The following is a 26,103-nucleotide window of genomic DNA, read 5'->3' on the forward strand; positions in this document are numbered from 1 at the left end:
ACCCTGTCTTGGAAGGAAGGAAAGAAGGAAGGAAGGAAGGAAAAGAAAAGAAAAGGAGAAACAGAAAGAAAAAGAAAGAAAAAAGAAAATGTTAATAGTAGATGAGATCTCTCAGGAGAGAGGGCTGGATCCTCAGGGAGGCAGGGTTCCCAGGGTGTGGGTATATGACTGGGTGGTAGAAAAACTCCCAGAATTGGAAATCCGTGAGGGCTATGAAACCTGGCAGGAGTGGGGAGCCAGTGAGGACTTCAGGGGGGACAGTGGAGGCTGCGGGTGTGCACCAGCAAGCAGGTGCTGCAAACTCAGATCTGACTGCCAAGCTTCTATGCTCTTCTGGGGCCTTCTCCCCTCCAGCCCCACTGCAGAGGCAGGAAGCACTGCATGAGGCCCAGCTTCCGCTGGGTTTGTTGGCACCGCTCAGCTGCCCTCCACACTCCCAGGGACATTTCCACCTCAGGTCTGCAGCACTTTCACTTCCCCAGGTGCCCGGCCCCTGCCCCTCAGCACATGGGAGCACCCTGGTCTACAACAGGATGCAGAGACAGGGGCAAAGACAAGGGGGGAGGGGCAGAGAGTGAAAGGAGGACAGGGACCCAGAGAGAAAGCGCCAGAAACCCAGACAGAGGGAGGATAGAGACTGAGGGGGCAGGAGGACAGAAATCCAGAGGGCAAGGAAAGAGGCCCAGAGACAGAGAGAGAGATTCTGAGAAGGGGACAGAGAAGAGGGGGAGAAAAAGACCCAGAGACCCAGACAGTGGGAACAAGAGACCCAGGGCAGGGGAGGAGGAACACAGCTGGGTGTAGACATGGCAGAGTTGAGCAGGCCATGAGGTCAGAGTGTCTGTGAGGTCGGCTGCTGTCCAGGGCCAGACCTGGGGTCCCAGTGCCCAGCGGTGGGTATGAATGGATCAAGAGTCCCTTTGGATCCTACGGCCTGAGCCATGGAGATGTGGGAGGAACTGCCCCATGTGTCCCTGGTGCCTACAAATTCTAAGGCCCCTCAGGTACTGGGGTGTATGCCCAGCAGGACAAGTGAGGGAAACAAGGACAGGGACAGGGACAGAGACGGAGAAGAGAGTCACTTCGGGTGAACAGGGCGGGGGTGGAGCCCCACCCCTGGAACTTCCTCTTTCTCTGTGTTCTTCCTTTCTCCCTCTCTCTCAGCCTCTCGCGCTCTCTCGGCCTCTGTCTTTCTGCCTGTCTCCCCCACTGCCAACACCTGTCCGGTCCCTCAAGCTGATCACTCCCCCTACTAGGCGAAGATGTCGGCCCAGGAGAGCTGCCTCAGTCTCATCAAGTACTTCCTCTTCGTTTTCAACCTCTTCTTTTTCGTGAGTTGCCTCCTGGCTACCCAGCCCGGGCCCCAGCCCCTGCCGCAACCCCCAAACCTCACTCACATCCCCGCTTCGCCCCCCCGCCATATTTTCATCTCCTCCCTCCAGGTCCTAGGCAGCCTCATCTTCTGCTTCGGCATCTGGATACTCATTGACAAGACCAGCTTCGTGTCCTTTGTGGGTGAGGGGGGCTGGGACAATCGGGAGGTCCTCCCCCTTGAGCGATTTTCTGGGGTCTCCCTTGTCCCAGGGAGGTCCACAATGCCCGATTCCCTAGGCAGGCCACAAGTTCCGGTCCCCTGCTCGTGGTTGCTGTACCTCTCGGAGCCTGTGTTTTCTCCTTGCAAACGGGGTTGTGCATATCAATAATAATAGTGACGAGAGCCATTTCTCAAGCACTTCCTATGTGTCACATCTTCTGCTGCTGCTCATCAGACCCTCCCACAAACCTTCCTTTTGCTTGAGGTTGAGAGGGGAAGTCCCCTGCTGGATGTCGTGCAGCAAGGAAGTAGAGTAGAAATAATATTAATAACAGCAGAAAAATAATATAGGAGCAATCGTCCAAATCCTAGTAGCTCATATTTAATAAGAGTTTGCCCTGTGTTGAGGACTGACTTGAACACATGCTCCTATGTGTCCCTCAACCCTGAGAAATAAATATCATTATCCACTAGTCCTCAGAAGGTTTAAGTGACTGGGCCAATGTCACAGAACAAGTGGTGGGATTGAAAATACTGGGGATGAGGAGGAGCTGAAGGAGGAAGGAGAGAGTGAGAGCAAAAGAGAGGGTCAGAGATCCAGAGAGGGAGGAACAGGCCCAGAATGAGGAGGAGAAAGTCCCAAAAAGGGACAGACTCACAGTGGGACAGGGACCATCCCAGAGAAAGGCTGAAACCCAGAGACAGGGGCACCAGGAGCCCAGAGAGAGGACCCCCAGAATACTGCTCTCCACTTGGGTGGCTGCCTGGGTGGGGGATGGGGCTGCTTGGAACTGTGTGCCCCAGGCTCACTGTCACTGCCTCTCACCTCTCCCAGGCTTGTCCTTCGTGCCTCTGCAGATATGGTCCAAAATCCTGGCCATTTCGGGAATCCTCACCATGGGCCTTGCCCTCCTGGGTTGTGTGGGGGCCCTCAAGGAACTCCGCTGCCTTCTGGCTCTGGTGAGTCCCCCAGCCCCCTCCAACCCTAGGACCACTCCTAATCCCCCCTTCAAAAGTGGCCTAGGGAGGGGGCTGAGCCTGACCTCTCCACTCTGCTCCTAGTATTTTGGGATGCTGCTGCTGCTGTTTGCCACGCAGATCACCCTGGGAATCCTCATCTCCACTCAGCGAGTCCGGGTGAGCTCGCTGTCGCTGCCACCACCACACCTTGGCACCGGGTGGGCAGTAGTTGTGGGAGGGGGTGGAGAGAGACCGAGAACAAAGGCAGACAGGGTCTGCCATAGATGGAGAGAAAAAACAGGCTGGGCACAGTGGCTCACGCCTGTAATCCCAGCACTCTGGGAGGCCCAGGTGGGAGGATTGCTTGAGCTCAGGAGTCCGAGACCAGCATGAGAAAGAACAAGACCCTTCTCTGCTAAAAATAGAAAGAAAAAAAAAAATTAGCCGGGCGTGGTGGCACACTCCTGTAGTCCCAGCTACTCAGGAGGCTGAGGCAAGAGGATCACTTGAGCCCGGGAGTTTGAGGTTACAGTGAGTAGGCTGAGGCCATGGCACTCTATTCCGGGAGACAGAGTGAGACTGTGTCTAAAAAAAAAAAAAAAGACAGAGAGAGGGAGAGAAACAACAGAGAGGCAAAGGACAGAAAGACAGAGATACGGATACAAAGACTGACAGGGAGACACAGAGAGGGAGATAGAGTTAAAGAGAGTCAGAGACAGACACATTGACATGGACAGACATAAAGACATCCAGAGAGAAACACACGGGATGGGGAGCTGGAGGGGACAGAGGGAGAGAGAGAGAGAGAGAGAGAGAGAGAGAGAGAGAGAAACAGAAGCTCCCAAAGAAGAGCTAAAGACCTAATGAAGCCTAGACAGTCGGAAAAACAGAATGACAGACTTGAGGAACAGAGACCTAGCTAAACATTCGGGGAGAAACTGAGGCCGACGCAAAGATACTCAGGGACCCCTTGGGGCTGAGACAGCCTGAGAGAGGCAAGAGGCCAGGCAGATACGGCCCTGCCTCACTCTCGGCCTCGCAGCTGGAGCGAAGCGTGCAGGACATCGTGAAGAAGACCATCCAAAACTACCACGCCAACCCTGAGGAGACGGCAGCTGAGGAGAGCTGGGACTACGTGCAGTTCCAGGTGCGTGGGCCTCCCACTCCACCCTGACGCCCACCCCTCCTCTAGATCCCGGACTCCGATGTGGCTTCATCTAGTGCTTCAGGGAGACTCTGCCCGGACGTGGCCTCAGTCCCCAGCTCCAGAACCCTAAAGTACCCCAACCCCAACACGCCCCCAAATGATAACACAACTGGCCCCAACGTGGCCCAGCCCCAGTACCTAGACCCTGGTGTAGCTCCACCCTCTGCCTCGAGGAGACTCCGCCCAGCCCCAAGTGGTCGGGTCCCTACACCCAAGACCCTAGTGTGACCCAGCGTCCTAGTCCATGGTGACTCTGGCTCCCACCGGGTCCCATCCCCGATGAGATTCCATTCCCTGGACACTCACGTCGCCTCGCACTCCCACTCACCTGTCCCCTGAGGCTGAACTGCACCGCCCACCCAATCTCCTCTCTGCAGCTCTTTCCCCAGCCACAAGTCACCCCATCCGTCACTCACGTCTCTCCCAGCTCCATGTTCCAGTAATGTCCCCTGGCCCTTTCGCATCCCCAGCCCAGCCCATTGGCCCTACCCTGCACCCACCACTTAGCCCCCTGCTCCCCGATTTGACCTCATACCCACCACCTAGTCCCCTGATCCCCAACATCATCTCGTATCTCTCCAGTCCCAGTCCCTTTGATTCGTGTTCCTCTCCTAGCTGCGCTGCTGCGGCTGGCACTCTCCGCAGGACTGGTTCCCGGTGCTCATCCTGAGAGGCAACGAGTCGGAGGCGCACCGCGTGCCCTGCTCCTGTTACAACTTGTCGGCGACAAACGACTCCACAATCCCCCAGTTCAGCCGGCTCGGACCACCAGTGCGACCCCGTTACAGCACAGACCTCTGCACCGTCCCGGCACAAAGCTCCATCTACCACGAGGTGGGGCGGGGCCTTCTGGAGGCGGGGCGGGGTTTGCGGGAAGGGTAGTGGCTACAAGGAAGGGAACGGTGCAACAGGAGGGGCGGAGCCCTCTGCAAGGGGCAAGGTCTGTAGGAAGGACGGGGCATAAAGAAAAGGCCGGGCTTGGAAGAGGTGAGGCGGAGGGGTAGAATTAAGGAAACTAGAGAACCCTGGTAACTAGGGGAGCAGGTCAGTGCCTGAAAGTAAGGCGAGGGCTGGAGCTGAGGAGAACGCTGGGTCTGGGCTTGCAAGAGAATCCCAGAAAGAACTCTACTTGTACACCCCCAGGGCTGCGCGCAGAACCTCCAGAAGTGGCTGCACAACAACCTCATTTCCATAGTGGGCATCTGTCTGGGCGTCGGTCTACTTGAGGTGATCTGGACTCGCCCCCACTTGCCATTGGCCCTATAATCCCGAGATGGCTCCGCCCTTGATTGCGCGTCCTCGGGTTGTCTGTTCTAAGACGCCCGGGAGACTGCGCTCTAGCGGATCCTAGCCCTCCCACCGCCCCGCTTTGACGAGGGGGCGGAGACCTAGCTTCTGCGAGCCCTGATTGGCCGTACGAAGTGAGAGCCTCCTGCTATTGGCCACAATAGCCCTCCCGTTTCCTCGCAGGTGAGTGTCATGGTGCTGAGCTTGCAGCTACAGCGCTGGGCGCTCCGCCGGGAACCCGAGCCGCCAGTGGCGGGCACCGACCATTCCAGCCCCGGGCCCAGCCTGATCGCTGAGGGCGGGAGCGGGCGCTGTGGCGTGCTCAGCAGCAGCGGGCGTAGCGGCAGTCTATGGGGTGGCTGGGGCATGGCGGATGCCTGCCCCAACTGGGGGGACAAGGCCCCGCAGGGCAAGCTGCCCATGGCCCTGGGGCCCTGGCCGCTGTGGGATCAAGAGGAGCAGCCTGAGACGGGGAGTGCAGGAGCAGAGGCTGAGGCCAAGGCGGAGGGAGAGGCAGATGAGCCTCCAGAATAAAGAACCTTGGGCGTGCTTCCGACCCTACTCCTTCTCAGACGCTAACCCGACCCTGCCTCTCCACCTACTGTAGTTCTCCCTCTATCCTCGCTCATTTCTACCACTCCCTTCTCTAGCCCCGTTGGTCCAGTTCTGGGTCCTACCCCTGACTTTTCTCCCTGGTTCGGGGGAGGCTCATCACACACACTGTCGCCAACACCCACTAAATGTCTCTGACTGCGTCTCCTTTCTCTGTAGCTCGGCTTCATGACGCTGTCGATATTCCTGTGCAGAAACCTGGACCACGTCTACAAACAGCTCGCTCGATACCGCTAGGCCCCATCCTTCCCCCGCCTGGACCGCTTCAAGTGCACTTCCGTGCCATCTGTAAATATTTGTTTAATTCTCAGTTCGCCACAGTCAGTGAGCCCTCCACCTCATTCCCCTGGGGACCCAGGTGTCTGCCTGCCTGGCTGCTGCTGTCACCTCTCCTGTGGGACCTGGGGCTTCCGTCCACCAGCTTCCTGCTCCCAAAGATACTTCATTTCCTTGCCTCATCTGTTGGCCTACCACCTCCCACAAGATTACTTTTCACCCAAACCTCAAATAAATACCGTGCATTTTGGTAAAATAGCTTTATCCTCTGTCAGAACACAAACCAACACACTTTGGGGTTGGGGGAAGGAAACACAGTCTAGCTCATGGCTCACGAGAAGGAAGGGGATGAGATTACAAAGCCTCACCCCATTGCTTGTGCAGCTGAGATAAAGTCATAACCCTTATAAATATCTCATTATATTAAAAAATATTTCCAGGGCCCACCTGGCTCTGCTCCTGCACAAAAAGGGTTAATCTTTGTGATACAAGGGGTGGTAGGGAGAGGCAGAAATTTAGGGGCAGGGGCAGCTGGAAAACAGGAAGGGAGACAAGCCACTGTGTAACTAAGGCCCTCGGAAACATCCAGAAGGGGGGAGGGGCTCTGTCAGAGGCTGAGAAGTGTACCTGGAAGTTGTCTCACTCCTGTCCTCAATCCCTGATGCTCCGGAGTGATCTGTCCTTTCAGACACCCCCTGTGAGGTCCCACTATCAGAGTCTGTTCTTTCCTCAGTCCCAGCCTGTTCAGCTCACCAACCAAGTTTTGGGGTCCCCTTTGCTTAGGCCTCTCAGGTCAGCCCCTTTAAATCACAGCCCCCTCCCTAAATAAGTAGCATGAGGAGAGCTGGAGGGTCCTTCCTGGGAGGAGAGTGTTCTGGGGGCGAGCCAGTTTTGGGGTCCCCCTTCAGTCCCTGACCAGGCGGTATATGTGGTGCTGGGCTCCGCGCTCACTGGTGGAGACCTCGAAGACGTAGGCGGTGCACAGCAGCAATTCCTGGGTGTCTCTGTTTGTCACCACCTGCCAGGGAGGCCAGGAGAAGGGGCTTTATGCTTGGAAGGGAGGGCAAGGACTGCTGTGCACCCAGCAGACCTCTTTTCCACCCCCACAAAACAAGTCCCTGCCATGTCATGTTCCCCAAGTAAAAGGGATGCCCAAATGTCAGGTTCCCTGGGCAATGGGAGTTAACTCTAAGCTGAGGGCCCTCACATCAGATAGTGTGTCATGTCTCAGAATTAATGGGGTTTCCCCCACATCACATTCCCCAGGTAAAAGGGGTCTCCACCATGTCACAGGTAAAAGGACCCCCATCACTTCAGGTCCCCCAGCCAAGGGGTCTCTACCTCAGCACATTTCCCAAAGTTAAAGGGGCTTCTACCACGTCATGAGCTAAGGTCAGGGTCCCTGGGAAGCTGAGGATCTGCCTGAGGTGGCCTCCATGTCAGCTTCCCCAAAGAAGGAGGGATCGATCCCCTTATGTGAGAGTGATGTGAAGTCCCCACCACTTGAGTTCTCTGGGTGAAGGGGTCCCCTAAGCTAAGGGTCAACTGTGGGGTCCCCACTGCATCAGTTTCCGGTTAAAGAAGCCCTAGGCTGAGGGCTCCCTTTGGAGTCCCTGCTGTGTCAGTACCAAGGGTAAGTGGGTCCCCTGGGCTGAGGGTCCAACATGGGGTCCCCCTGCCTCTGTCCCCCTAGACTAAGGGTTCTGTTGTGGGCACTCCCCTCCACATCAGGGCCCCTGCTCGGCCCAGCTCCAGCATGTCACCTGGAGGATGGTGAAGTTCTCAAGGACGCTGTTCATCATGTATCGCTCAGGCAGCTGCCGCAACTTGTGCAAGAAATTCACCAGGTACTCGCACATGGGCGAGCGCAGTAGGCGGTACACGAATCTCCCGTCCTCCAGCTGGGCCCGCTCCGTCTAAACCAGGGGGCAGGGAGTGGGGAGGGCAGTGGCTGAGAGACACATGGGTCACCCCAGGAACTCCACCTGTGCCTCTCTGATGCCATACTCACTCCCACTGTCATCTTCTCTCCATCATCCCACCCACAGTGACCAGAGGCAGAGAGCCCTGAACCCTTGGGTATCCAACTCAGGATCTCTGAGCCTGCAAACCAGGAACCCCCCGGGCCCCATAAAGTGATACTTTGAATGCTCAAAGACCTCTGAATTCCTCTGACCTCCATGCCCTCAGATACACTCCAAACCCTCCAAAGACCCCTCCACAACAGCTCCAAACTCCATATGACCTCTGGCCTTGAGATCCTCTAAGTCCCCAGCAATCTCCAAGTGTGACTTCTGAACCTTCTTGCCCTACAAATTCCTCCATATCCATAAGTACCTTTTGAATTGTAGTGACTCTAAATCTCTGTACCACACATTACCTTTCAGCCCTCAAAGTGATCCCTACCTGTGACTTTTGAACTCCATATTAGCTCCAAACTTATGCACTAAACCCTCAAAGAGGCTGGGATGCCCCACCACCACCACCATGCACACCCCCAAATGCCTGAGCCATCGTGGCTCTGGTCTATTCTGCACCCCTAGAGTGGCAGGTGGCTGGGCACTCACCCGCCCAGAGCTCCACCCTCCAGCCTCACCTCCACCTTCTCCACCACCTGCTTGCCAAAGGAGCAGACCTTGGAGGAACAGGTGAGGGTCATGTGCTCCAGGCTCTCATACTGGCTGCTCACTCCGTAGAAGCCACCGCTGCTGCTGGCACCACCAGTGCCTGCCTCCTCACCACTTGGGCCCCAGTTCAGGTCCGCCTGGGAAATGGGAAGCCATAGATGAGTTGGAGGAGACGTCCTTATAAATAGTGGGGACTCTGTCCTATAGCCGGTTTGCCCATTGTACCTGCAGTTGCCCACTTCCCTTCCTCAGCTTGCAAAGCTCTCCATGAGCATCCACCCTCCCATCAGTGTTGGAGAAGTCTGGGTCTGCAAAATGGTCTTGACCCTCTCTCCCCAGTAACCAAAGGAGCCCTGGAATTCACCTTTTTTCTCTTGAAGCCCCCAACTCAAGAGTTCAGCCCCTTCCAAGAGCCTAGTTACTAAGGAGGTAGTTACTCCTTAGCAACTGGTTAAAGCTGGGTGCCCTCCCCCAGGGCCCTTCACAACCCTGGTTGCTAAGGCAAGTGGCTAAGCAAGGCGGCCTGAAAGGGCCTGGGGAGGCCTGATTCCTCTCCAGAACACTTTCTCCAGCCCTTTCGGCCAATTCTCAGAGGTCAGAGGCCTTCCCTAAACCCAATGGCCAAGTGTATAGATAGTTGGCCAAATGTCATTAGGTAAAATGGGGCCTAATGAAGCCTAAGACCTCATCACAACTTTAGTCTGAGACACCTCCTTGAGAGGCACACCTCTTCCTCTTCCTAACTTTAGCTGCTAACACTCTGCTCACAGGCCCGACTCCACCCATCACTCTGGCAACAGGGCCTTGTGAAGCCAGGCAAAACTGAAGGCCTTACCAGCCCCTGAACCCCTTCAGAAGCTGGGCTTCCTAATGGGGTGACTCTCCAGACCTGGGACCAGGTGAGACCTATCTTAAGCCCTGACAATGCCAGAGACCTCAGCAGCACATCCCTAGAACAGTCTCGGGCCTCCACTTCACACACCAGAAAGCTTTCTAACCACAACAACCACATGTCCAGCAAGACCAGTAAAATTCAAGCCCTCAGCAGGCTTTCTTTTCAGAAACAACATTCCTCCAGTGCACTGGTTACTCAAGAGTTAACACCCCCACGATATTTATTGAGCCCCTATAGTGACAGTCATTGTACTGGACACCAAACCAAATAGGCCTATGAAAGACCCAAGATGGTCCCTCTTAGTCACAATTATATACATAGCACCTGGTATCAGGCCCGGGAAGCATTCAATAGATGGCTGTTAAATAGATACAATACTTTACAAAGCCACTCCCCAGCTCCTTCAATCACTTGCACAAAGCCAGACATTCTCTAGCAACAGGGTCTGGTGGAACCTACTAGCAAAGCCCCAATCCCCTCTTTAGAGACCAGAACCGTCCATGACTGCATTGGCTAAGGGGAGAGCAACAAGACTTAGTGTGGTCAGGTGAGGAATGGGGGCAGCCTGAAACATGACACACTAATGCCCAGGGCCATATTAGTCACATGACCGGGTGTGGCAAACTCCAGTGGGATTTGGGAAGGCTCAAGTGTCTCCGTCCCACCCTGGGGGCCAGCAAAGGGGCTGACACTCCAAGCCATGAGAACTGACTGGTAAGGGCCAGGCTGACACCGGGCTCTATCATCCCTAGAGCCAGAGGCCTTAGCTGGGTTGGCACATGATTTACGCGCACTTTTGCTTTTGCTGCTGGAACTTACCCAGAACTTGACCAGGAAAAAGGCGTGTGGGGGCCCACGATCGTACAGCTCTCGAAGACCACCCTTTTTCTCGGGGAATTTGTCATAGATCTGCCGGACGTCTACACTCTCCAGCGGGGGTGCTCCGGGGCTGGGGCAGTGCTGGCTGATGTGTACAAACAAGTGCCTCTGGTACTGGAGCAGAGCGAGTGAGGGTGAGAGTACAGAGGTGAGGACAGAGCAGGAACAGGGGTCAGCCTCAAAGCCTTGTGGGCAACTGAAAGGATGTTACCTTTTACTCCAAGTGGGATGAAAGGTTTTTTTGTTTGTTTGGTTTTGGGTATTTTGAGACAGAGTCTTGCTCTGTTGTTCCCACTAGAGTGCAGTGGCATCATCATAGCTCACTGCAACCTCAAACTCCTGGGCTCAAGCGATCCTCCCGCCTCAGTCTCCCAAGTAGCTGGGACTACAGGCACGTGCCACCAAGCCCAGCTAATTTTTTCTATTTTTGGTAGAGATAGGGTCTCGCTCTTGCTGAGGCTGGTCTCAAACTCCTGAGCTCAAGTGATCCTCCCACCTCTGCCTCGCAGAGTGCTAGGATTACAAGCATAAGCCATTGTGCCCAGGCTTATATTAGTGTTTTGATTGGTGTTTATACAGTGACAGCTATGTGTTCACAAAACTGTGTTTCTTTACGTGCTAAACTACATTTCCCAGGCTCATTTGCAATTAGGTGGGCCCACATGATTAAGTTCTGGCCAATGGGATGTGAGCAGGTGTGACAGTTTACACATCTTAAGGCCTCCTGCACAATCTTAACTCTCTCCTCTCCTCCATCTGCTGGCCAGATGCAGAGAATCCCCCAGCAAATTCTGAAGCCGTAGAAAATGGCAGAGGCCAAAATGAAAGGAGCCTGGATCCCTAAATCACTGTGTGGAAGGCTCCTGCTAAACCCACACTAAAATGTTACATGAGTAACTTCTATGGTGTTCAGTCTCTAAGAGTTGGGAGCTGTTTCTTCCAACAGTCAGCCCACCCTGACTAGTACAGCATCTGTTTCCATCCTAGCCCAGGAAAAGCTCAAGCCCAGAAATAAGATCTGCTATCCCAAGTTCCTACACATGTCACAAAGCCTGGCAAATGGTAGAAACTCAAATATATTTGATGATTGAATGAACGATGTTCTGGAGAGCTTCTCTGACCTTCCCAACCCATGACCCCATGACCTTCCAGTTCTTTTACGCTAGTAGTTCTCCAAGTACGGTCCCTGAATCAGCCACATCAACACCACCATGGAGCTTGTCAGAATTCTCAAGCCCCACATCACGTCTAGTGAATCAGAAGTTCAAAGATTGGGGCCCAGTGATTTCTGTTTTAACAAGCCCCCAGATGACTCTGATATACGCTAAAGTTTGAGAACCACTACTCTATGCCCTCCCTCCCTCCCTGACACCCTCTACATTCCAAAAATCCCTCAGTGATTATCCCAAAATTTCACTCACAGAGTCAACTGCATCTGGCGGTTCCACGAAGGCCGAGAACTCCACCAGCTGCAACCGGGCAGTGCCCAGGGCCCGAGCCTGCCAGGCTGGGGGTGATGGGGCAGGTGGGGGCAGGGGTGAGAGAGCTTGGGGGGGCTCGTACCCTAAAGAGAAAGAAGAAAGAACAATAAAAATTGCTAACATTTATTGAATATGTCAGGTACTGTTCTCTCTTGCCTGCCTCCACTTAGAAGCTGAAAAAGCTAAATACTCACTTTCCCAGCCTCCCTTGCAGCTAGAGGTGGCCATGTGACACAGTCCTGGCCAATGAGACGTTAGGGGGGGGCTTCTGGAAAGGAGTTTCTTCCTGAATGAAAAAGACAGAACTTTGGGAGGAGAAAGCTTTTGCCCTGTCCAAATATCCTGCTTGGAACATAATGCCTGGAGTCACAACAGCCATCTTAGGACAGTAAGACAGAGGCCAGGGGAACTATAGCAATGCCAGTCCTGATATTGCTGAGCTACAGAGCCAGCATAGGAGCAGCCCACCTCCAGACTTCTTGTTATGTGGAATTAACAAAAAGTTAAAACCTTTATTATTTACATTAAAGCCTTTACTATGTAAGGCACTATTAATTTGGGCATTCTGTTACTTGCAGCCAAAAGTATTCCTAACTGATAAATCTGCAGAACCTGGGGGAGCTAGGGACTCCCTCTTTCACTGACGTGAGTTCTCACGGCCATATCAGCATGGATGTCTGGAAGCCATCTTTGCTGCCACGTGAGCTGAGCCTGCCTGGGAATGAAGCCACCACAGAGGAAAGCAGATCGAAGCAATTCCCAATGCTACTTGAGTAGCATCCATTTCAGGATCCAGCCATGCCTGAAGCCATCATTCTGAACTGTCAGTTACTTGAACTGATACATCAAAAAGTGTTCTTTCTTTCTTTTTCTTTTTTTGCTTCAGCTAGCCTGATTTAGGCTTCCATCACTTGCCCTGCAAGAATCTTGGCTAATACACCTCCCCAATGTCTCATAAGCTAACAAGTGACAGAACACAAAACCAGTGTGTGTCTGGCTACAGAGACCTTGCTCTTAACCATTGCAAATTCTGCCACTCACTTTTCACCCCATACAGACACACACACTGCCTCAGAGCTAAGCCTCAGTAAGAATGTGTCCCCTGATTAATGGAAGGTTGAAGGAAAGGCAGTGGTGGTCAAGGAGAGAGATGGGAGCCAAGGGAGGGTGGAGAGCAGGCTCTTACCTGGGAGGTCAGTAGCTGGGGGAGTCAGTGACAAGGAGAACGGTGTCTGTGAGAATGGCTTCACGCTGGGAGAAAAAGGAAGCAGAAGCCAGGGGTCAGCAAGGTAGAAAGATGTTACTTATACCAGTTAATGTTTAATTAGAGGCCACAACAAGCCAGACCCTGTGCTAGGCTACTCCGTGCACAATGTCATGGAAGCCTCACAGCCTATAGGGTAGGTAGAATTACTGCTCTTCTCATTTTACAAATGAGGAAACTGAGGCACAGATCTGCCCAAAGTCACACCACTGGGGTGCAATGGAGTCTGGACTTGAACCCAGGTCAGTACTAACCACAAAGCTACTTTTGATGATGACATTTTTGTACCACTTGCAAAATGTCAGAAAGAGAAGAGAAACCAGGTTTTGGGACATAGGGAGAAGACGAACAAGATGAGGAATTTGAAGAAAGAAGAGGCTGAGAGGCTGGGAGGGTGGGAAGAAAATGACCAGGGTTCAGGAGATTGGCCATCAGGCCAAAGGTTGGGGTGGGGAGGCAGCACCGTCCAATAGAACTTTCTGTGTGTTGGAATGTTCCACATCTATACCATCCAACATAGCAGTCACTGGCCACATGTGACTACTGAGCACTAGTGTGGCTGATATGTCTAAGGAACTGAATTTTAAACTTTATTTAATTTTAATTAAAATAGCTGCATATGCCTAGTGGCTGGAGTACCAAACACAGCTCTAGAGGTTCAAAGGTAGCCCAGGAGATGGTGGTGTGGAGACATAGAAGTCAGAGGTCAGGGAGATAGGACATGGTGGTCAGAGGTCAGGAAAGAGGTCAAGGGTCGGCCATCAAAGCCATTGTTCAAATGCCACCTCCTCAGAAAGACCTTTCCTGACCCCTGTCTAAAATAGAGCTCATACAGCCTTCTTTATTTCTCGTATTTATCCCTTTTCTTATTAATTCTTATTTGTTTACATGTTTATTGTCTGTCTCGTCCCTTCCACAAATACATAAAGCTCCACGAAGGCAGGGATTCCGTCTATCTTATTTACTGTTGTGTCCCCAAACCAAGCACAATATCAGGCATTTAGTAGGCACTCAATAAATCTTTGACTGACCAACTGCTTAATGCTGGCCTTCTCTCGCCTCGTGGAGCCCACCAAGCTTCCTACCTCAGGGCCTTGTCACATGCTATCGTATGCTGTTTTCTCTGCCTAAAACATTCCCACCCCCAATCTTCACCTGGCCAAGTCCTATTCAACCTTCAATGTCACCTTCTCAAAGAAACCCCCAGAACTTTCTCCTCCACCCTAGAACCTGTTGTGTCTCTTCACAGCACTTCACATACTCTCTGGTTGTGTGTTTATGCAGGTAATGATTTAATCAACACCCATCTCCCCAGTGCAGTGCCTGCGGAACCGCCCCTCCTTCCAGCTCGGCCCCTCCCCTGCAAACCTGCGGTTCCTTCAGCTCCTGGGGACTTGTTCTGATGCTTTCCTGGGTCCCCACGCAGCCGCAGCTCCCCAGTGAACTTTCTTCTCTCCCAGTCTGGACCCCATAGCCTGTCGCTTCACTCTTCCTCTATCAATATCCTGAACACTCCTGCCGCATTGTCCTGCGGCCACTGCCTTACTGACACCCAGCCTGGATCCATTAGTTCCTGTCTGGGCTGAAAAGGGCATTTCCCATGAGCCTCTGGGGCCCATTCCTATTCCTCTAGACTAGAACCACATCCTGTCACCCTCAGGGCCCTCTCAGAGCTGAAAAGAACAATCCCATGTACCTCTGGGACCCATTTTCTTCCTTCTGAGCCTAAGAGAGGACAATAACCCCTATTCTACCCTCAGGTCCAAGAACCACCTCAATGGGGATGGAAACAAGCCTTCCTTCCCATGAGCCTCTGGGGCCAGAACAATACTACTTGGGGGTCACTATCTCATGGATGTCCTCTAGGCCCCTCCCACTGATCGAGTCCCATGCTGAGCTCATTTCACCCCAAAACCCACTTCTTCCCCAGGCTGCATATCTCCAGACAGTCCCACCGACCCTAGGCAAACCCTAGATGCTATCCTTGCCTCCTTCCTCCTTCCCAGGCAAACACCCCTGGCCCCGTCCCTCCCCCTCCCAACTCCCTCTGCCCAGGCCCCTCCTCACTATCCCAGCTCACACCTAGTCTTGAGCACTTATTACGTGCCAGGTCCTATCTTAATAATTGTACATGTGTTAAACTCATTTATTCCAACAATGAAACTGTGAGGGATGTACTATTATTATCCGCATTTTAGAGATTAGAAAACTGAGGCTCTGAGCCTTGAAGTCACCTACCCAAGGCTCATAACCAATAGAGGGCAGAGGTCAGATTCAAATCTAGATAGCTTGCCTCCAGAATCTGTGTTCAAAAGGAAAATGGGAACTAGAAAATGAAGTGAGAAAGTTCTCTGGGGGGTGTGAGGGTGGGGGGGTCAGGTGTGGAGACAGGACACAAAGTACTCACTCTGGAACATTCCACGGGGGTCCAGAGCCCCCTGACCAAAACTGGAAAAGCTCAGAGGCCTGGAGAGGAAATAAGGAAGGGTGGTTGGTCAGTCCCCTGTTGGCAACTGCAGCCCCATCCCTCCAGCCCCAAGTCCCATAATCCCCAGCCCAGGCCACCCACCTGAGGACCAGCAGGACCCAGTTTGGCCTGCAGGGAAGGTGCCGAGATGAGCTGTGCTGAGGACATGGTAGCCATGGTCTGGAAAGCCTTGTCCTTGGAAACCTGGTCCTGGAGGAAAAGTGAAGGTTCCTGTTAATGGGAAGTCCCAGTCAACATAGCAAGGGTGGGACAATGGCGGGGTGGGGCCAGGATGGGGCAATGCGGAGATGAGGAGTCAAGGCACAGGGCTGGGAAAGGGTGGAACCCTTCTCACTACAGCCCTCTGCCCCTCCTCCTGGATGGGGCAGTTGTCTGGAATGAGAGTGGGTGGGAGGATGGGCAGGGGGACTTACCACATTCAGGGCCTGCCCATGGAGGTGGGGGAGGGTGCCAAAGGAGGAAAGAAAACATGACTTAGGAAGTGAGGCCTAGACTCCCTCACCTCCCTGCCCGACCAGCCCACACAGTCCCACCGCCCTGAGCTGAACAATGGGGGTCAGGGGACAAAGGTGAAAGGATGGGCATGGAGTAGGAAGTAACAGTGGCCAGGCCTGAAGAAGGGGTTTCCCTGCCCAGGATAAAAGACAGTAATGAGTCTTTTTCTAGGTCAAGAAAAAGCCAGAGTAGAGATTTCCAGATGCCCAAGCAACAGGAAATGAGAATTTCAAACCCAGAAGGAATAGGAGGTGAATGTTTCCTAGTCCAGACAGAACAGAGAGAGAACAGAGAGGTCCAGGAAAGACCGGAAGGGAAGGTTTTTAGACCTAGAGAGAAAGGAAAGGAAGGCTTCTGGGTACAAAAAAGAACAGGAAGTGATTATCCTCAAGTTCAAAGGAAGAGACAAAAAAATCCCCTCACACCCAGAAGGGTAGACTATGAGGGTGTCAGGCCAAGAGGGAACAGAAAATCCAAAGGATGAAGAAAAGAAAATGGATATAAGAATCTCTAATGGGAAATGAAGGTTTCTGGAAACAAAAAGAGCAGGCAGGGCACATGGGGCCAGGAAATGGAAAGATAAACCAGAGGGGACAAAGAGGAGATCTTCATAGCATGAAAGGAAAGAAGAAATGAGACCTCCAGGAAGAGCAAAAGGAGAAGAGGGATAGGAAGGGGGTGACAACAGTAGCCAAGGAGAGGACTAATGGCCCATCCTTCATACTGTCCTAAGCTGAATCTTCATCCCTCCCTCTGTGCGCTCTCTGCCTATCCAGGGTCTCTACCCACCCCCTCTTGCTGGGCCACTGACCCCCGACCATCGGTGTCTGTACCCCCGCCCTATCTACAGAAGTCCCCCACTCTGGGTCTCTGTCACCCTCTCTCTCAGTCTCTGTCCCCCACCCAGGTCTCTGCCACCCTCCCTCTGGGGCTCTGTCCCCATTTGTCTGTAAGTCTCTGTCCTCCTCTCTCTGGGTCTCTGTCACCTTCTATAAGTTTCTATCCCCCTTTCCCTGGGTCTCTGCCCTCCTCTCTCTGGGGCTCTGTCCCCTTCTTTCTTGGGCCCTGTCCCCCTCTGCCTCTAGGTCTCTGTTCCTCTCTCTCTAAGTCTCTGTCTCCCTCTCAGGATGTCTGCCTTGGTCCCTACCTTCAGCTTGGACTGGATTTCCCTTGATTTCCTTCGGGTCAAAACCTGGATGTGACTAGAGACCTGGAGGGATCAACAGAGAAGCAGATTCAGGCCACAGCCACCACCCTCCCCTGGCACTCACTCCCCCTTCCCTTCCTCCAGGTGCCCCACTGAGCTGCTAGAACATGAAAGATGACAAACACATAGATGGTGCTAGCCATCTCAGGAGGATGTGAACGCAGGTATGTCCGCAAAGGCTATTCTTTCCAGGAACTTGCTAACTCCACTGATTTTCCCCAGATCCAGCAAACCCAGGCCTCTGTCCCCTTCCCCGTTGCTTTCTCATTGGCTCTTTTGGTCTCTCTGACTCTCTGGTTCTAACACAACTGCTAGGAAAACTATCCCAAAACAGGCACAGTTAGAGCACACTGACAGCCATGCCAAGACGACAGACAAAAGCACATGAACCAGATCCTCCTTGAACCTGAACCTGCCCATACAAGGATGTCCCCTAAGAAGATAGGCCCATCCCAGAGAGAAGCCCACAATTCAGTTCTGAGACCTGTTTGCGAGTTCGGGTCTTCCCCGTTCTCAGCTTGATGTAGCGGGCAATCAGTTCATTCCGACCTGAAGAGTCAAAGACAGAACAGAGTTAGACCTTCAGCAGAACTTCCCAACAGACAGGAAACTAGGAAAGAAGAGAGCAGCAATAGTCCCCAAAGGTCTGCAGCAGCTGGCCTGCAGGTCTCCTCGGCTATATGGGAGCCAGATTGCTTGGGTTCATATCCCAGCTTGATCATGTACCAGCTCCGTGACCTTAAGCAAATCATTTAACCTTTCTGTGCCTCAGTTTCCGCATCTGTACAAATGGTGATGCTAGCTCCTACTGAGAGTCGCTGTGAGGATATAATGTATTTTTACCTGAGCAGCACTTAGAGCTCCATGAGTGCTGATCATTATCATTATTAATCGGTGGGGACCAGAGCAAAAAAACACAGGTGGACTCACCATACATCTTGCCTTCATCAGACAGGATGATTTTCCGGCGCCCACAGGGCGGGTAGATGGCCAGGGCCTCTTGGAAGCTCTGCTCAATGTCTGGGCTCCAGACACCCTCTGCATCCGGACCCCCATCTCCTCCAGCCCCTTCGCTGCCGCCGGTACCCTCCTCACTGCCCTCTTCACTGCCCGTCCAGCCGCTGCCATCATCCAGGGGGGCCCCAACCCGGGGTTCCCCCATCTGGGCCTGGAGGAACACAGAGCTCAGCAAGCTTCCCCTGACCCCCCCTCGAGGAACTTGAAGCTTGAGGGCTGGGGGTCCAGACTACTGGGTCCTGGAGGAGAAAGGGGCTGGATTTCTGGAAAAGCTTAGGGTGTGAGTGTTCTCTTCTGAGTTTGTAGAGGAACTGGATTGTGATGAAGTTGTGACTACCCCAGACCAATGCCCAGGGCCCATGAGGGCTAAAACTTTGGGTATGGATTCCTGGTTTTAGAGACGATGGAAGTCACAGCTAGTTGCAGAGAAGGAGGGTGTGGGTGCAACTATCCCAGTCCTACCCCAGGAACAGGTGCTAGGATGTGAGCAGCAGCTGTTAGAAAAGAAAAGGGGACAGGCCCAAGTAAGGTTGACAGGAGATCTAGAAAGAAGAAACCGAGACCCACAGAGAAGGGGACAGAGACCAGAGAGACAAGGATATAGAGACACAGAAAGAGAGATAGAGACCCGGGCAGAAGGGGACAGAGATCCAGAGAGAGGACCACAGAGACCTAGACATAAGGGGAGACCCAGAAAGAGAGGCAGAGACTCAGGACAGAAACTGAGGCCAAGACCAGGAAAGACCCACAAGATCACAGGCTGGGGGGCAGGGGCGCCCTGCCATCAGGAGAGCCAGAACAAAGGGCCCAGGCGTCCCCTCCCCCAGCTTCCCACAACCCCCATCAGGGGAGGGGCTGGCCAGCAGGCGACTCCCCTCCGGCCCCCGGTCCCGCCCCTCCCCTCCCTTCTCCTCCCCTCCCCCTGCGCCATGGGCTCAGATCCAACTCAAGTTCCCAGTGACTTTCCGGAGGCCAGGAACAGGGAAAACTTTTCCCAACACAGTCAGATCCCGCCTCCATGTCTTCCACAGCTTTCCCAGGACCCCAGGGTCCAGGGCCCCCATTCCTCTCCTCCCTCAGACCCTGGCAGACAAAGACCCCAGTCGGAGCCCAGTGGCGCTGCGGCGCTCAGGACCCCCGTAGGCCAAACTCCCAGCCCAGCCCTCCCCCATGTGGCCAGACAAAGGGACGGTGGAGCCGAGTAAGAAAGGTCCCCCCTAATTTCCCGCCCCAGCCCCATACCCCTGAAGAGACAAGACTGAAGACCCAGAAAGCCCTAAAGCGCTCCCTCGGCTACCTCGGAGGCCTTCCCTTCTCCGTAAGGAGGACCCGAAGCCCACACATTGCACACGGGGTCCCTCTCAGTCCCAACTGACACTGCCGCAGACATCCACACACCCCCACAGCCCGCCAGAGTCCTCAGCCCTCGCCCACTCCCGCGCGCACTACACGCCCAGACGCGGCCCCATCCACAAACACCCTAAGTCTGGCGAAAGTTCCAGCTCCATACAGAGGCTCGGACACCAGCGCAAACTCGGGGCCCCAGGCAAAAAGAGCGCGGTGAGCAATTCAGCGCTGGTCCCACGACACGCACCTCACCTCATAGCGAGGAACTTCCCACCCCAACTCACACACCCCAAAGCGGGACCCCCGACTCCCGCCGGCGCCTTCCTACCTCCCGGCCTGGGGCTGGGGAGCCGCGGCGGGCGGGGCGCGGCCAGGGAGAAAGTTGCCGGGAGCTTTGTTTGGGAAAAGTGGGAGGGACCGCAGGGGGGGCGGGCCCAGGCGGCGGACAGTGGGAGAGGGGATCCGACCGTGACAGTTTGGGGGAGGATTTTTGCCTTGGGAGAGATGAAGTCTATCTGGGGGCTGGTGGGAACTCGGGATTTGGATGCTTGGGTCCCTGGGAGAGGAGGAGATTGGGGGTTTGGACTCCAGGTCTGAGGGGAGAGGTTGATGGGAGCCAGGAAACCTGGGTCTGAGGGAGGAGGCTGGGAGCTGGGACTCCGGGTCTGAGGGAGGAGGGGGCTGGAGACATGGGCTCCTAGTCTGAGGGAGGAGAGGGATTGGGGCCTGGACTCCTGTCTACCACCCAGTGTGTGTGTGTGTGTGTGTGTGTGTGTGTGTGTGTGTTGGGGCTATGGAAGTGATACCAACACAAAGAATCTTTACTGTTCAGCCCCAAGTACATTTTTGAGGATTGGGGTACGGGGAAGGATTTTCAGTGATTCCTGTGACAACACGGTTTCCTTTGGCCTCGAGGCCACAGTTAATAGTCGTGGTTAAGACCCCCGAGAGTTTGTTGGAGGCTCACGGAGGTGAAGACTCCCGCATCCACACGCACTAGTGGACTGGAGGTGGCGGCTGTCCCAGGACCGGGAGAGAGCCTGGGTGCTTGAGGAGAGGCGGATTGGGGTCCGGTTCCTTAAGGTCGAAAGGGCTGGGTGCTCAAACTCACGAGACTAGAGGGGGCTTGGGTCCCCACTTGGGATCCTGAGGAAGAAGGGAGCCCTAATTCCAGGTTCCTGCAGGACTGGACTTAGGGTTTCCGGAGATCGCGGGGCTTTTTAGTGGAACCGGAACGGGAAAACGAGCAGGGACACGGAGAAAGGCTCAGAGATATAAAATTAAAGAGCGAGAGAACTAGAAAGACTGCTCAGACTCCGGCGTCTCGCGAGCAGAGGGAGGAAGGAAACTGAGGGCGCTCGGGGCAAGATGTGGGGCACAATGTGGGGCACAGAGGCGTGGCCCAGGTGCAGGGGCGTGACTCATTAAGGGGCGTGGCCATCTGCGATTGGTGTGGGACTCCAACGCTAGGGCGGGGATCAGACAAGAGGACGAGCAGGGTCGCTGGCTTCCCGGCTGAGGTCAACCTTCAGGGGCGTGGTCTGACGATAAGGGTGTGGCCAGCGGAATGAGCAGGCCGCTCTGGCTTAAGGGGTGTGGTAATGAAGAATGAGGGGCGTGGCTCCTGCTAAGGGGTGTGGCCATGGAGCAAAGACCGGGGTACAAGGGTGAGGTAAGCAGATGGGGGCGTGGTCAGTCCTAGGGGCGTGGCTAGGGCTCGCGGAGCGCATCCAACGCTCCAGGTACCCCGCCTGGGCTCGAGCCCAGAACTGTTTGGATTTAACAGTCTGTGGGCCGCTGGAGTCTGGTAGTCCGGTGACCGAGCTGTGGTCTAGTACAAGGACGAGGCCCAGAAGAAGGGGCGGGACGTGGGAGAAGGTGAGGAATGAGATCCGAGTATGAATGTGGGCGAAAATGAGGAATGAGATCAGTGTGTGAGGCAGGACGCAGAAGAGCCCGGCCTGGGAGTAGGGGGCTGTGGCAGGATGGAGGGGGTAGGAGTAGAAGAAAAATGGAGTGGGGGAAATGGGTGTGATGTGGGGAGTTGCCTGGACTGGGGACACAGCATGGGCAAGGAGCAGGAGAAGGGTGTCTTGGTGGCGGCGTGGCCACTGCGGGGACGGGGCCTCGTCTGGGCGGGGACTCTAACCCCTACCCTTGCCACAGCCTCCCCGCTCGCCCCGCAATGTGGCAACCGCTGGTCTTGCTGCTGCTCCTCTCTGCCCTGGTGCCCCCCTCCACTGCAGCCCCTATCCGCGATGCTGACGCCCAGGAGAGCTCCTTGGGTCTTCTAAGCCTCCAGAACCTACTCCAAAGCTTCAGCCGACTTTTCATGAAAGTAAGCTATGGCGGGGGTTGGTGGCAAACAAGAGGTACATAGAAGAGATTCAAGGAGACAGAGTAGGAGACGGGTTGGGGCTAGCCGGGGACAAAGAGGAAGAGAGGGAGTCAGAGGGACAGAGACAGGGCGACAGGGAGTCCAAGAGATAAAAGAGAGAGAAGGTAACAGACAAGGAGAGAGGGAGATGGGACAGAGATAATAGAGTGGAGAAAAACAAAGAGACAAGAGGAGAGAGGGATGGGGACAGAGACAATGGGACAGATGCGGGGCAGGAGTACTAAGGCAATGGAATGGGGAACAGAAACAATGGGAGATATAGGACAGAAGTTAGGCCCTAAGCATCAGAGGACAGAGAAGGAAGGGGAAGGGTGAGACATGGGGCAAGACCTCAAGGGTATCCTGGCAGTGCTGCAAATGTACTGGGGTTACCTGAGGTCCAGCAGCTCACCAGTCCCTCTCCGACCCTAGGATGACCTGCTTCAGGACATGGACAGTTTCTTCTCTGCCCCCATGGACTTTCGGGGCCTCCCCAGGAACTACCACCAAGAGGAGAACCATGAGCGCCGTCTGGGTAACAACACCCTCTCCAGCCACCTCCAGATTGACAAGGTGCCTATGCAGAAACGCCTCTGCTGGAATCTCCCCCTGACCCCTAATCCCTCATGCTACAGTACATGTCCAGAGGGAAGGAGGGCAGAGGGGGGAAGTGGGTTTGCTGTCACTGTGTCATCCAATCCTCACAGGTGACTGACAACAAGACAGGAGAAGTGCTGATCTCCGAGAAAGTGGTGGCATCCATCCAGCCATCAGAGGGAAGCTTGGAGGGTGACTGGAAGGTTTGGACATGCCCCACCCTCAAAGTGTCCAGGCCCCAACATTTTCTGTAGTTTGGGAGGAGAGTAAGAGGAGTTGACCCTCCCCCTCCCTCCCTCTGTGTGGAACTTCCTCCTTCTGGGGCTCAGTTTTTGTCATTTCTCAAAAGGGACAAACCAACTCTGAGAAATGAGGTTTACAACCTCAGAATACATCCCCAACTGTTTAGTAAACCCCAGAGGGTTTTGTGAGTGCCAAACTGTTTTATAAACCCAGAAGTGCTTTCAATTTCAATTGCTTGGTAAAGCTTCAGCCTCATAAACCTCAAGTAAGTATTCTGCAAACCTCAGAGAACTTTGTTTTTTCTTTGAGACTGGGTCTCACTCTGTCATCCAGGCTAGAGTGCAATGGCATTGTCATAGCTCACTGCAACCTCACACTCCTGGGGTCAATCCATCCTCCTGCCTCAGCACCCCGAGTAGCTGGGACTACAGGCGTGAACCACCACACTGGCCCAGGGTATTTTTTAATCTATCCCAAAGTGCTTGGTAAACCTCTCCCTTGTAAACTTCTAAATGTGATTTTTAATTTCAAAGTGCTTTATGAACTCCAAATCCTTTGGGTATCTCACCTTTTGTAAACTAATGAGTGATTCTAATCACAAAGTGCTTTGCAAATATCAACGTATTTTTATTCCCAAAAAGTTTTAAGAATCCCATAGTTCTTGATAAATCTATATGGTTCCCATACACCTAATACCCTCTCAGTTTTTTATTTTAAAAATTTCAAACCTACAGAAAAGTGTGAGTTTTTTTTCAAGTAATACCATGAAAATGCCTGTATTCTCTTTTCCATAGACCACAGCTTCTCAGCCTTGGCACCACTGGCATTTGGGGTTGGATAATCCTTTGTTGTGGAGGCTGACCTGTGCACTGTAGGATGTTTGGCAGTATCCCTGGCCTCTCCCCCCTAGGCAGAAGTAGCATCCCCACCCTCACCAGTTGTGACACCCCAAAATGTCTCCAGACTTCAGTTGAGAACCCTTGGTCTAGATTCACCTTATTAACACTTTGCCAGATTTCATCTATTTTTATTTGTTTATTTCAGAACCATGCGACAGTAAATTGCTGACATCATGACACTTCACCCCTAAATAACTTGAGCAGAATCTCCTAAGAATAATAATAGTCCCAGTTGGGCACCATGGCTTACACCTGTAATCCCAGCACTTTGGGAGGCCATAGCGGAAGGATCCCTTGTGGCCAGGAGTTCAAGATCAGCCTGGGCAACATAGCAATACCCCATCTCTACAAAGAAAAAATTTTTTTGGTTAGTTAAGCATGGTGGCATTTGCCTGTAGTCCCAATTACTCAGGAGGCTGAGGCAGGAGGATCTCTTGAGCCTAAAGTTCAAGGTTGCAGTGAGCTATGATGATGCCACTGCACTCTAGCCTGGGTGACAGAGAGAGACCCTGTCTCAAAAAAATATATAATAATAATAATATATTTTCCCACAAGACCACAGTACCGTTTTGACATGCAAGAAAATGTTGCTATCAAACTGTTATTCCTGCATTAGTTTGGTATGGCTGCTATAACAAATACTACAAACTGGGTGGCTTAAACAACAGAAGTTTGTTATGTCACAGTTCTGGAAGCTATGCACTCAAGATCAAGGTGTCAGCAAGGCTGGCTCCTTGCAGAGCTGAGGGAGAATCTGTATCTGTTCTGTGCCTCTTTCCTGGCTTTCGGTGGGGGCTGGCCATCTTTGATGGTCTTTGGTTGTAGAAGCATCCCCTGATCTCTGCCTTCATCCTCACATGGCATCCTCCCTGTGTGCATTTCCATGTCCAAATTTCCCCTTTGCATAAGGACACCAGTCACATTGGATTAGAACCCAACCTAATGACCTCATCTTAACTGATTAAATATGCAATGATCCTATTTCCAAGTAAGGTCACGATCTGAGGTATTGGAAGTCAGAACTTCAAAATATGAATTTGGGAAGGACACAGTTCAGCCCATAATTTCCTACAGGGCTTTTCACACCTCAACTTATTAGAAGGCAGGTCCTGATTCAGTAGGTCTGGGTGGGGTGGGACCCACTAATTTGCTGCCTAACAACAACAGCCCACACTCTGAATAGCAAGGACAGAATAGACATTCAGTCCATATTCAAATTTCCTCCCTTGGCTCAAAGCTGTCCTTGAAAGCTGATTTTATTTTTGATCCAGGATTCAATCAAGGATAACACATTGCATTTATGGCCATGATTCTTTAATGAACCCAAGAGCTTTTAGTCCCAAAGTGGTTTATACATTTCAAACTGCTGCTTTCTAAACCTCAGAGAGTATTTAATCCTAAAGTACTTTGTAATCCCAACAGGCATTATAAACCCTTAAGTGCTCCGTTATACCTCCCTTTGAAACCTCTCCAAACATATTTTCAATCCCAAAGTATTCCATAAACCCTGGAATATTTTTAATCCAAAAGTGTAAACCCTACAGAGGGATTTTTAATGCCCAAAGCACCCTGTCAGCTGCAAAGTGGGTTGAATAAGCCAGTGAGGGCTGAGCAGCCTGGGGTTGCTGTTTGGAGTGAGACATGGTCTCCTTTTTTTTTTTTTTGAGACAGAGCCTCGCTCTGTTGCCCGGGCTACAGTGAGTGCCGTGGCGTCAGCCTAGCTCACAGCAACCTCAAACTGCTGGGCTCAAGCAATCCTCCTGCCTCAGCCTCCCGAGTAGCTGGGACTACAGGCATGTGCCACCATGCCCGGCTAATTTTTTCTATATATATATTTAGCTGTCTATATAATTTCTTTCTATTTTTAGTAGAGATGGGGTCTCAATCTTGCTCAGGCTGGTCTCGAACTCCTGAGCTCAAACGATCCGCCCACCTCGGCCTCCCAGAGTGCTAGGATTACAGGCCTGAGCCACCGCGCCCGGCCAGACATGGTCTCCTTGTTTGTCCTCCCAGGTACCCAGGATGGAGGAGAAAGAGGCCCTGTTGCCCATCCAGAAGGCCATGGACAGCTGGCACCCAGAGCCCCATCCCCGGGTGGCCTTCTGGATCCTGAAACTGCCACGGCGGAAACCCCACCAGCATGTCCCAGAGCGCAGCCACTGGCTCAGTGAGAAGCGACACCGCCTGCAGGCCATCCGGGATGGGCTCCGTGAAGGCACCCATGAGGACGTCCTCGAAGAGGGGACCCAGAGCTCCTCCCATGCCAGGCTGCCGGCCCGCAAGACCCATTTCCTATACATCTTCAGACCCTCCCAGCAGCTATAGGGGTGGGGACCAGGGAGCACCTGCATGTACCCCCTGCCAGGCCCCACCCCAAGTACCATATGGAAATAAAGTTTTTTTGTACATCT

The 26,103-nt window shown here is 53.3% G+C and overlaps 3 protein-coding genes across 8 annotated transcripts; 2 read left to right on the forward strand and 1 right to left on the reverse strand.

Annotated features, from left to right (window-relative positions):
• Window positions 1-1,178: 1,178 nt before the first annotated feature.
• Window positions 1,179-6,094, forward strand: CD37 (CD37 molecule). Its single transcript, XM_069458482.1, has 8 exons — window positions 1,179-1,331; window positions 1,443-1,515; window positions 2,370-2,494; window positions 2,597-2,671; window positions 3,537-3,641; window positions 4,317-4,535; window positions 4,845-4,928; window positions 5,760-6,094. Exons 1-8 carry the CDS (start codon window positions 1,263-1,265, stop codon window positions 5,835-5,837), a joined length of 828 nt encoding a protein of 275 aa, XP_069314583.1. The 5' UTR covers window positions 1,179-1,262; the 3' UTR covers window positions 5,838-6,094.
• Window positions 6,088-19,947, reverse strand: TEAD2 (TEA domain transcription factor 2). 4 transcript variants are annotated; one of them, XM_069458478.1, is made up of 13 exons: window positions 19,865-19,947; window positions 18,143-18,380; window positions 17,697-17,761; window positions 17,153-17,215; window positions 15,924-15,935; window positions 15,592-15,699; window positions 15,430-15,488; window positions 12,945-13,009; window positions 11,699-11,841; window positions 10,218-10,391; window positions 8,473-8,640; window positions 7,640-7,792; window positions 6,088-6,894 (listed from the first exon to the last, which is right to left on the reverse strand). In XM_069458478.1, the coding sequence occupies exons 2-13, from the start codon at window positions 18,372-18,374 to the stop codon at window positions 6,781-6,783; spliced, it is 1,356 nt and encodes a 451-aa protein (XP_069314579.1). In that variant the 5' UTR covers window positions 18,375-18,380; window positions 19,865-19,947; the 3' UTR covers window positions 6,088-6,780. The 4 variants fall into 4 exon arrangements, with proteins under 4 accessions (XP_069314579.1, XP_069314580.1, XP_069314582.1 ...); XM_069458479.1 differs by lacking the exon at window positions 19,865-19,947 and adding an exon at window positions 18,920-19,038; XM_069458480.1 differs by having other exon boundaries at window positions 6,160-6,894; window positions 19,905-19,917.
• A 1,379-nt stretch (window positions 19,948-21,326) lies between these two features.
• DKKL1 (dickkopf like acrosomal protein 1) lies at window positions 21,327-26,103 on the forward strand. Of its 3 annotated transcripts, none has more exons than XM_069457937.1 (5): window positions 21,327-21,454; window positions 21,743-21,914; window positions 22,386-22,526; window positions 22,661-22,753; window positions 25,706-26,103. In XM_069457937.1, the coding sequence occupies exons 2-5, from the start codon at window positions 21,762-21,764 to the stop codon at window positions 26,015-26,017; spliced, it is 699 nt and encodes a 232-aa protein (XP_069314038.1). In that variant the 5' UTR covers window positions 21,327-21,454; window positions 21,743-21,761; the 3' UTR covers window positions 26,018-26,103. The 3 variants fall into 3 exon arrangements, with proteins under 3 accessions (XP_069314038.1, XP_069314039.1, XP_069314040.1); XM_069457938.1 differs by having other exon boundaries at window positions 21,327-21,361; XM_069457939.1 differs by lacking the exon at window positions 22,661-22,753.

This window comes from Eulemur rufifrons, chromosome 24 (genome assembly GCF_041146395.1).
Source record: "Eulemur rufifrons isolate Redbay chromosome 24, OSU_ERuf_1, whole genome shotgun sequence".
Classification (NCBI taxonomy): Eukaryota; Metazoa; Chordata; class Mammalia; order Primates; family Lemuridae; genus Eulemur; species Eulemur rufifrons.